The sequence below is a fragment of the Dendrobates tinctorius genome, unplaced genomic scaffold, assembly GCF_039654945.1.
Source record: "Dendrobates tinctorius isolate UK_male_01 unplaced genomic scaffold, ASM3965494v1 ptg000082l, whole genome shotgun sequence".
In the NCBI taxonomy this organism is placed as follows: Eukaryota; Metazoa; Chordata; class Amphibia; order Anura; family Dendrobatidae; genus Dendrobates; species Dendrobates tinctorius.
Window position 1 is genome coordinate 23,560,529 of NW_027361750.1, and position 11,790 is coordinate 23,572,318.

Here is an 11,790-nt window from a genome sequence, read left to right on the forward strand (position 1 = left end):
TTAGTGTCGGCCTCCAGACGGCAGTAGCACACACCCACAGTCTGTGTCCCCCAATGAGCGTCTCGGAGAAAAGGATTTTACGGTGAGTACTCACAAAAATCCATGTTTTGCGCTCACCCAGAGTTCGAGGACATAGTGCAGCGACACAGGGAACGGCCGGACAGACACTTCTTGGGTCAGAAGGCCCTTGAAGCGCGGTATCTGTTTGCCCCGGACCGCTGTAAAAAGTGGACGAAATCCCCAATGTTGGATCCACCCGTGTCACGCTTGGCCTCTAAGACCCTGTTATCCATACCTAGTGGTTCTTCTATTAAGGATCCCACGGATTGTCTCAAAGAGAGCTTGGCTCGTTCAGTATTTGAGGCATCAGGGTCAGCACTCTCCCCCTCGTTTGCAGCAACGTGGGTAGCCAATGCCATGAATTTCTTGGTCAGAATCATTAAAGCCTTGCAGGATAGGGACCTACCTGCAGAAGTATCATATTGCGAATCAGATCGCTATGGCTAGGGATTACTTAATCAATGCGTCTTTGGATGCAGCCAATTGCGCAGCACTTGCTGCCGCTAACTCAATTTACATTAGGAGAGCTCTATGGTTAAGGACATGGCGGGCCGATTCCACCTCCAAGAAGTCCTTGACTTCTCTGCCTTATCAGTGCGGCCGCCTATTCGGAGAGAAGTTAGATCAGCTTATCTCTGACTCCACAGGAGGGAAAAGCGGTTTTTTACCTCAACAAAAGGTCAAACTGACATTTCTCCACCAGTTTCAGCCATGGTTTCGGACCTTTCACAACCCCGGGTGGACTACAGCAGCCAATCCTGCCGCTTCAGGATGCCTCAACTAGGATAGAGATCGGCAGGTCTCATATAGAGAAAACCCGCTGGGGAGAACGCGTACGCACCAGCCCAGGTTGAGGGGATCCAGGTCCCAAAGATCTTCAGCCAAATGACTCGAGGCATTTGCCAGGCAACACCAGAAAGGTAGGCGGCCGCCTACTCAGGTTTTCGCCACGTCTGGCTCAATGTCGCGCACGGCACATGGTTAAAAGAGCTGGTGTCCTCAGGATACAAGATAAAGTTTGTCAGATGACCCCAAGATGTTTTTTTCCCATCTTCCCAGGGTGGATACCCGGGCAAGGGCTGTACTAGGAGCCATCGAATCGCTCCAGCGCAACGGAGTCATAATTCCTATGCCAGAACACGAAAAGACTCATGGTTTCTATTCCAACCTATTCGCTGTTCCCAAAAAGGATGGGACTGTCAGACCTGTTTTGGGCCTGAAGTTCCTGAACAAATGCATCAGGGTCAGACATTTCCGGATGGAGTCTTTCCGTTCAGTCATATCGGCCATGGGGCAGGGAGGGTATTTGGCCTCTATCGATATCCAGGACGCCTATCTACATATCCCCATTTTCCCTCCGCATCAAAGGTTTCTACGCTTTGCCATCAACTATCTACATTTTCAGTTCATAGCGCTGCCCTTCGGGCTAGCCACCGCCCCCAGAGTATTCACGAAGGTCATGGCAGTCGTCATGGCCATCTTGCACTCTCGGGGCATAGTCGTCTTGCCTTACATGGATGACCTCTTGCTCAATGCAGGCATGCGAGGAAAGTGTCAGCATCACGCTAGATACACTTTCCCACCTAGGGTGGTTGGTTAACATGAGGAAATCATCCCTTGTCCCAGCCCAGAGGATTTCCTTTTTAGGGATGATCTTCGACACTTGCCGAGGGTTGGTAATTCTCCCTCAGGACAAGGCCCTAGCTCTCCGGCAGGGAGTCTGGACACTTTGCCAACCAGTCCCTCATACCACCCGCTTCGGGATGAGGATTCTAGGGAAAATGGTGGCAGCAATGGAAGCGATACCGTTCGCCCCCTGCAGCATGCCCTCTTGGCAGCCTGGGACAAGAACCCTTTCACGCTCGATCACCGGTGCCGGTTGGCCTCTCAGGTCACAGTCGCTCGGGTGGTGGATAACGGGCTCCTCTCTGCTTCAGGGGAAACCCTTTCCCCCAGATTATTGGTTGGTGGTGACAACCAATGCCAGCCTCCTTGGCTGGGGAGCGGTTTCTTGCCACCACACGACCCAAGGATGGTGGTCCCCGCAGGAGGCACGCCTCCCGATCAACGTGTTGGAGATATGACCAATCTGGCTGGCTCTGCAACATTTTCACCACCTTCTGGCAGACCGCCCCGTTCGGATTCAATCGGACAACGCCATGACGGTGGCTTACATAAATCATCAAGGGGGCACCCACAGCATGCAAACCATGCGCGAGGTAGGGCACATTCTTCATTGGGCCAAGAGGAATCGCACGGTGATATCGGCAGTCCACATCCCCGGCGTGGAGAACTGGGCGGCAGACTTCCTCAGCCGGCAGGGTCTTGCGTCCGGGGAAGGGTCTCTACACCCAGAGATTTTCCAACAGATTTGCCAATGGTGGGGGACACCGGATGTGGATCTGATGGCCTCCAGAGTGAATGCCAAGCTACCCACGTTTGTTGCTCAGTCCAGGGACCCGCAGGCAATCGCTGTGGATGCATTGGTTCTGCCATGGAACCAGTTGCGCCTCCCATACCTATTTCCCCTGCTGCCTCCACTCCCGAGAGTCATCAAGAAGATTAAAACAGAAGGGGTTCCAGCGATTCTGCTGGCCCCGCTGAGCGTGGTATGCAGATCTGGTGCAGCTGCTCGCCGACGTCCCTTGGCAACTGCCAGAGCACCCAGATCTACTTTCCTAGGGTCCGATATTCCACCCGAGCTCAGGGGCACTGTGTTTGACGGCATGTCCATTGAATCTTGGATTCTAACCCAGGCAGGGTTTGGGCGTGAGGTGGTCGCTACAATGGTTAGCGCCAGGAAGCCGGCCTCAGCACGTATTTACCATCACACCTGGAAGGTTTTCTTTTCTTGGTGTCAAGGTCGTGGTTGTGCTCTGCTAGAATTCTCTATCCTCAACATCTTGGCCTTTCTCCAGTCTGGCCTAGACTCAGGGCTAGCTCCAAGCTCCCTTAGGAGACAGATATTGGCTTTATCTGTCCTGTTCCAGCGCAGAATTGCTACCAATTTGCAGGTGAAGATGTTCACCCAGGGAGTCTCCCATTTGGTACCCCCCTATAGGGCGCCCCTGGACGCCTGGGACCTTAACCTGGTCCTAAGTGTTCTGCAGGAAGCTCCATTCGAACCGCTACAGGATGTCTTTGTTGTACCTGTCCTGGAAGGTGGTATTCCTGGTGGCTATAATGTCTATCAGGTGGGTCACGGAGCTGGCGGCCCTATCCTGCCGAGCCCCGTTCCTCACTTTCCATAAGGATAAGTTTATTCTTAGACCAGCCCCTCCTTTTCTGCTGAAGGTCGTTTCCTCGTTTCACATTAATGAGGATATTGTCTTGCCCTCTGTTTGTCCAGCACCGCTACACCGGGTGGAAAAGGTCCTGCATACGTTATACCTGGTGAGCGCACTCAGGAGGTACGTGGCGCGGACAAAATCCTTTCGTCAGTCAGACACACTGTTCATGCTCCCCGAGGTGGGCAGGAAGGGACTCGCTGCCTCAAAATCGACCATAGGCAGATGGATTCGTTTGACTATTCAGGAGTCCTACCACATCAGAGGCGTGCCAATTCCGGCAGGGATCAGAGCACACTCTACTCAGGCAGTAGGCGCCTCTTGGGCGCTTCGGCGGAACAGGTTTGCAAGGCAGCAACCTGGTCCAGCCTGCACACATTTGCCAAACATTACAATATCCATAATCAGGCTTCAACGGATGCAAGCCTGGGTAGAAGGATTCTCCAAGCAGCGGTAACGCACCTTTAGACAGGAGGTGCATGTAGCTTGGATCGGTGAGTTAACTTCCCACCCAGGGACTCTTTTAGGACGTCCCACAGTACCTGTGTCCCCCAATGAGGTGAAGGAGAAACAGGGATTTTTGTGATAAACTCACCGTAAAATCCTTTTCTCTGAGATGCTCATTGAGGGACACAGTCCCACCCTATTAGCCAGTTGGCTCCTGTTTTATTTAATATGCATTTTCTTTGATATTAGGGTGGTTTTTTTCTGGACATGTTACCTGCATTAAGGCTGATTTTGTTGTTCTCCTACTGCTTTTGCACTAAACTGATTTCCGCCCGCAATCAGGGCGAGGGTGTGTACGGAGGAGGAGGAGCTAACCTCTTTTTTTCACTTTGTGTCAGCCTCCAGGCAGCAGTAGCATACACTCACAGTACCTGTGTCCCCCAATGAGCGTCTTGGAGAAAAGGATTTTACGGTGAGTTTCACAAAAATCCCTGTTTTTACTAGTTTTCGCAATAAAAAGTGTTTTTTAGTGTGTGACAGCAGCCAAACATAAAAGTGCAATATAACTCTGGTATCGCAGTAATCGCACCGACCCGATGAATAAAGTCGCCTAATCACTTATACCACACAAGGAACAGCATAAAAAATAAAACCAATTCATCACATGCTGTTGATTTTTTTCATTCTGCCTCCCAAAGATCGCATTAAGGCAGACATGGTCAGTGTTTCTTTTTTTTATTTTTTACTTCTTTTAACTGCTTCAAGGTTTGGAAACCATGAAGCAGTTAGAAAAAAAAAAAGTGCCATGTTCATCCAGAAGCAGCTTGCTAGTTATAGTTTAACCCCTTCTTGATGTGACGTACCGATACCTCGTTTTGCGGTGCATTCCCACTAATGGACATATAGGGTACGGCATGGTAATCGTGTGGAGCTTAGGTGATAGCCGAGACATGGCAGTCACTTTTAGGAACGTTGCCCTCACTGCCCCGGGATTGTTAACTCTCTAAATGCCACAATCAATAGTGATAGCAATATTCAGATTGCTGGGAGAGGGAGGGCATCCAATCGGCGCCCCAGTTAAGTGATTGTGGGAACCCAATGGTTGCCATGAAAGCAGGATGTCACATGACACCTCCTGATCGGTCAACCACAGAGGCCTGCTTAGACTGTACCCAGAACAAGGTCTTAAGAGGTTTCTGTCAGTGTAAAACTGACGGGTATAATGCATTGCAGTGCTGGTGCATCGCAATGCATTATACCAGTGACCAGAGTCATAAGTTAGTCCCTCTATGGGACTCCAAGTAAAAAAGTTGTAAAATAAAAATTAAACCAATATATATCTATATTTATATAAAAACAAAAATAAAAAGTACACATCTGGTATTGACGCAACCAGAACAACCTTATTTATAAAACTGTCACACTAGTTAACCCTTTCAGTGAAAAACAATTTTATTATATTTTTTTAAGGTGGCAAAAATCTATGCTTTTTCATCAAAACACTGAAAAAAAAGCGCCGTAAAACGCGATTAGTAAGACAAGATGTAAATAAAACTAGTGACTCGTCTCTCAAAAAATAAGCCCCATATAACTCAATCAGCGGAAAAATAAAAAAAGTTATAGTTCTCAGAATACAGCTATGCAAAAACAGCTATTTTTCCTACTTATTTGTTTTTATGGTGTAAAAGTGCCAAAGCATTAAAAAAATTATATAAATTTGGTATCACTGTAATTGTACTGTCTCGAAAAATAAAGCTGCCTTATCACTTTTACCAAATGGTGAACGGCATTAAATAACCAAAACAAGACCCTGAAATGCTGATTTTTGTTCTTTCTGCCTCCCGAAAATCACAATGGTATCAATAAAGACGTCAACTGGGCCCGCAAAAAAAAGCCCTTACGTGACACGTTCGGGAGTAATATAGAAAAATTATAGCTCTTAAAATATGGGGATGAAAAACCATACTTTGCCACAGAAAACTGGGTAAGCTTATTGACTCGAGTATAAGCCGGTTATGTATTGTCCCTTCATCCCTGTCCTGCTATGTGTGGCTCTCCCTGTCCTGTCCTGGTATGTGTGGCTCCCCCTTTTGTATGCATGGCTCCTCCAGTCCGTCGTATGCATGGCTCACCCCTCATCCCATCGTTGTATGCATGGCTCACCCTCCCCCTGTCCTACTTGCATTCCTCGTGCCGCCGCTGCATCTCCATTATCCCGGCGCGGCACCTCTCCTGTGCTGAGCAGTCACGTGGTACCGCTCATTAAGGTAATGAATATGTGCTCCACGCCTATGGGAGTGGAGACACGTGCATATTCATTACCTTAATGAGCTGTACCACATGACCGCTCAGCACAGGAAGAAGCCTGCAGCTGTCATTGTGCCACTGCTGCCGCCTCCTCCCCCCTCCCCTGCCAGCTTTCTGAACAATGACTCGTGTATAAGCTGAGGAGGGAGTTTTCAGCACAAAAAATGTGCTGAAAATCTTGGCTTATACACGAGTATATACGGTATTCTTTTTAAAACTAAAAACAAGTATTTTTTTAGTGATATTAGCCAAATATATGTTTTTAATATAAATCTGGTATCGCTTAAATCGCATAGACCCGAAGAAAAAAATCCTTTAAAGGGACTAACAAATGCAACAAAAAGTAGAAAAGTTTTAAATATGAAAAATAAACACACGTTCCAATCACCCCACATTAAAAATAAAGATGATTTTAAAAAATATATATAAATTACACGTGTGGTATCAATTTCCAGAAAAGTCCGATCTATCAAAATATGAAAAAAATTAACCCAATCGGTAAACACCACAAACAGTAAAAAAAAACCTCAAATGCCTTTTTTGGTTGCCACAATACCGCAAATCAATGCTGTAAGAAACAATCAAAATGTCATATCCATCCCAAAATGGTATCAATAAACGCATTCTCACCCCACAAAAAAAGAGCTGTGAGAGGGCTCAATCAACTGGAAAATGACCATGTTCCGGTTTTGGAAAATGGAGACACAATCAAATAAAACTTTTTTTTTTTTTTTTTATACTTTATAGGTTCATGATTTTTTTTATTCGACTAAAATAGTAAAAAAAAAAAAAAAAAAAACTGGTCAAGTTTGTGGTTACTGTGATTGTACTGATGAGTAAAATCATAAGTTAGAGAAATATCTATATTCACGCTACTTGTTTCAGAGCATTTTGGAGTTCATGTGTGTAGGATCCAATTCAGATGTGTTTTTATTTGTGTCCCTTTTACAGATCATAATTGGTTTAAGGGTGCAGATACAGAACATTAAGGATGAAGCTGATCTGAATGGACGACGACTGGCTGAAGAAAATGCGATGTTGAAGCAGCATTTGACAATCAAAGTGTGCCTAATATTACTCATGATTATTCTGTTACTTTACCCTAAAGATGATAAACCCTAAATGATAATTGCTGGCTTTTCACAGGACCAGGAGATCCGAGGTCTCCAGAGTCTGGCGGAGCGGGCGATCCAGCTGGAGGCTTCAATAGCAGAACTTCAGGGGCAGCTGGATGAGAGTAGGAAGCTTGTGTCTGCCGTGGGGGAACCCAAACCCAAAAGAGGCTTGTTGTCTAGTATTAAAAATTCCATGAGCGTCACTCCAAAAAAGATGAAAAGTGTGGAAAAAACAGAGGAATCTACTGGCCTGGCTAGGAAAAAACTTTTGCTGGCTCGTAAATGAGTCGTCTATTATTTTACACTACTTGTATGTATTATATGTATGTGTTATATGTAATTAAATAAAACAATTCAACTTTTAATATTTTTAGTTTCTTTGCGGAACCTTTCCTCACATCACCTTTCATGATAAATGTACAAGGGTGAGGTTTGCTTTCCTGCTGCCTAAGGCTGGTTTCACACCAGGGCCGGACTGGGACTAAAATTCAGCCCTGGCATTTGAAGTTACACAGGCCCACTAGTCACATGGTGACTATATAATATCTTTGTACACTTGTAGTTTACAAGAAGTGAGAGGAGATTAACACGACTATATAACATGTAGTCAGAGCTGTGCCCACTATTTCAGCTCAGTCCTATTTATTGCTTTTAGGTACAGTACTCCTCCCAAATCTCTGTCCCCTTTTGTATGCATGATTACAGAATTCCTGGCAGAACTGCTCTCTATTGGGCAACCAGACCCCCTGGTCATAGCCGCCCCTATCATACCTCCCAACTTTTGAAGAAGGGAAATTTTGGCCATGCCCAGCCACACCCATTTCACAACTAGTCACACCCATGTCCACACCTAATCGCACCCATTTAGCACTGCTGATCACACTGACTGGTACTGAGGGCACAGTGGCTGGCATTATGGGCACACTGACTGGCACTAAGGAAGAGAGAAAACAGAGAGAGAAAAAAGAAAACAGAGAGCGAGAAAGAAAGGGGAAAGAAAGAAAGAACAGTGAGAGACAAAGAAAGAACAGTGAGAGACAGACAGAACAGAGAGAGAAAGAAAGAAAGAACAGAGAGACAGAGAAAGAACAGAGAGAGAAAGAAAGAGGGGAAAGAAAGAAAGAACAGAGAGAGAAAGAAAGAACAGAGAGAGAAAGAAAAAGAAAGAAAGAAAGATTCTACAAAGATACTATAGCAGCCCGGCTCCCATTGTAGTGCCCACCTGAGCCTCCCGGTGCAGGACCTATCATGATCCGCTCACATGGCCGGCATCCCCGATTCCAAGGCGATCCTGCTGTCTGTGCTGTCGGAGGAGGACACGGTGATGGATCTGAAGCATTCCTGGTTCCGTCACAATCTCCTCAAGAAATTATCTCATTTCCGGTCAGCTTCCAGCACATCACTTCAGGTGGAACGTCATGTGTGTGTTTTAAAATGCTCCTCGGGGCTCCGCCGTGTACTCCTGTGTCTGTGGGAAAAGCACGCTTTGTATGCTTTGTACACACTTGGCTCTGCTCCGTACATCCCGTACACATATGGCTCCACTCCATACACACACGGCTCCACTCTGTCCACCTCGTACACGCGTGGCTCCGCTCCATACATCTCGTACACACACGGCTCCTCTCCGTACACCTCGTACAAGCGGCTCCTCTCGGTACACCTTGTACACGCGCGGCTCCACCTCGTACACACACACGGCTCCGCTCCGTACACCTCGTACACACAGGGCTCCGCTCCGTACACCTCGTACACACACGGCTCCTCTCCGTACACCTCGTACACGCGGCTCCTCTCCGTACACCTCGTAAACACGGCTCCTCTCCGTACACCTCGTAAACACGGCTCCTCTCCGTACACCTCGTAAACACGGCTCCTCTCCGTACACCTCGTAAACACGGCTCCTCTCCGTACACCTCGTAAACACGGCTCCTCTCCGTACACCTCGTAAACACGGCTCCTCTCCGTACACCTCGTAAACACGGCTCCTCTCCGTACACCTCGTAAACACGGCTCCTCTCCGTACACCTCGTAAACACGGCTCCTCTCCGTACACCTCGTAAACACGGCTCCTCTCCGTACACCTCGTAAACACGGCTCCTCTCCGTACACATCGTACACACACGGCTCCGCTCCGTACACATCATAAACACACGGCTCCGCTCCATACACCTCATACACACGGCTCCGCTCCATACACCTCATACACACGGCTCCGCACTGCTCACCTCGTACACACACGACTCCGCTCCGTACACACGGCTCCGCTCTGCTCACCTCGTACACACACGGCTCCGCTCTGCTCACCTCGTACACACACGGCTCCGCTCCGCACACCTCGTACACACGCGGCTCCGCTCCGCACACCTCGTACACACGCGGCTCCGCTCCGCACACCTCGTACACACGCGGCTCCGCTCCGCACACCTCGTACACACGCGGCTCCGCTCCGCACACCTCGTACACACGCGGCTCCCCTCCGCACACCTCGTACACACGCGGCTCCCCTCCGCACACCTCGTACACACGCGGCTCCCCTCCGCACACCTCGTACACACGCGGCTCCGCTCCGCACACCTCGTACACACGCGGCTCCGCTCCGCACACCTCGTACACACGCGGCTCCGCTCCGCACACCTCGTACACACGCGGCTCCGCTCCGCACACCTCGTACACACGCGGCTCCGCTCCGCACACCTCGTACACACGCGGCTCCGCTCCGCACACCTCGTACACACGCGGCTCCGCTCCGCACACCTCGTACACACGCGGCTCCGCTCCGCACACCTCGTACACACGCGGCTCCGCTCCGCACACCTCGTACACACGCGGCTCCGCTCCGCACACCTCGTACACACGCGGCTCCGCTCCGCACACCTCGTACACACGCGGCTCCGCTCCGCACACCTCGTACACACGCGGCTCCGCTACATCCACACTGTAAATCCTGACCCCACACATACTTACCTCAACCAGCACCATGACAACAGCAAAGCAGAGTCTTGCAGACGGTAGAGGCAAGGCTGAGCGCACAGGACCTGTGATGAGGTCACAGGAGGGGCGGAGTCAGGGGTGACATGATCGGGGTCTGGACAAAGGCTCCTGATCATGTGACCCACTGACTCCTGCCCTCCTGTGACCTCATCACAGGTCCTGCGAACAGAGCGAGCAGGCTACCGAATGCGACGCTGTGAGTGGCTGCGGGGGGGGGGGAGGGGGTCTCATGCTAAGGCGAGGATGGGGGGCGTGGGAGGGGCGTGGCGGCTTATCTCCCTGCAGTGCGGGAGGAACTTGAAACTATGCCGGCTGCAGGAGCAACAGTGGCCGCAGCAGCTGGCAAGCGGCCAGATGATCGGGCGCTGCCGCCCGCGGCCCACGTGACAGCGGCCCAGCGGGAAAATGCCCCGTTGGTTATATTGCCAATCCGGGCCTGTTTCACACTAGCGTTTGGCAGGGCTGTGGACTTCCTCCTTTCTTCCTCCATTAAGCCCCTCCCATTTCTGCACCTTTTCCATTCAGCTCCGCCTACATCGGCATGCGTCCTGCACACCTTTCTTTAACATTGGGTACACAGGCCATGCGAATGTATGCGGATGCCTGCACATGCTTCGTTTTGACGCTGCGACGAATGCAACATGTTGCGTTTTGTTGCGGTCGGCGCAGCATCAAAACGACGCATGCGCAGGCATCCGCATACATTCGCATGGCCTGCGTACCCAATGTTAAAGATAGGTACGCAGGACGCATGCAGACGTAGGCGGAGCTGAATGGAAGATGTGCGGCAGTGGGCGGGACTTAACAGGAACTACCAGCCTAAGACAATTGAAAATTTGTGACATATTAGCGCTTCATCAAGGGATCTGGGAGGGGAAAAATAGATATTCTACCCTTGGGTTAAGTTCCCACACAATATAACTTTATTTTATTATTTTTGATTTTTTTTTTTTCTTTGTACTGTGTTCATCAGTACAAAAAAAGTGGATGTAATTTTGGATATTTTAGAGTAGACTCCCTCCGGTGGGTCATGGTGGGTTCATGGCTTTGTTTTACATGCCAGCAGCTTTACTAATCTCTCGTGATGATCCGCTGGTAAAACAGTGGTTTTGATCAAAACTACAGCAAGCAGCCCAATAAGTCGCACATCCCTGGAATCCTGGTCTCTGTCTCTACATTACATTATGCTGCCCTCATATTAAGTGGCAAAAACCTGGTGACCGATTCCCTTTAGGTAATTTCCAATTGTATCATTGGTTGTTTGTGGCCAGTAATTCAATAAATGAGACGATCTGGTTAAATACAGACAGCACTGGGGTCATATTTGCAATTGATTTTTTTTTTTTTTTTTTTTTAAATGTCTGCTACCCAATCCCACAGCATGTAACTCTCGCCTATGGTATGCACTTATTTTACTACTGTATTGTGGTAACAGTATTGTGTATAATTGGAAGAACTTATTTATTGCGTTACAACCTAAATTCTACTTTAAATCTATGGTCACTTACCACATAGTACAAGACCTTACTACATGATACATTAATGTATTTAGTGTGTACTTTTGTGCAGATGAATAACTA

At 48.7% G+C, this 11,790-nt stretch overlaps 1 protein-coding gene across 1 annotated transcript in view; it reads left to right on the forward strand.

Annotated features, from left to right (window-relative positions):
* Positions 1-7,581, forward strand: part of LOC141097006 (kinesin-like protein KIF20A) — a 72,140-nt gene extending 64,559 nt beyond the window's left edge. The window contains exons 18-19 of the mRNA XM_073583980.1: positions 7,053-7,163; positions 7,248-7,581. Coding sequence (XP_073440081.1) covers positions 7,053-7,163; positions 7,248-7,502 — 366 coding nt within the window. The 3' untranslated portion in view covers positions 7,503-7,581. The remainder of the gene's footprint in view (positions 1-7,052; positions 7,164-7,247) is intronic.
* Positions 7,582-11,790: the final 4,209 nt, after the last annotated feature.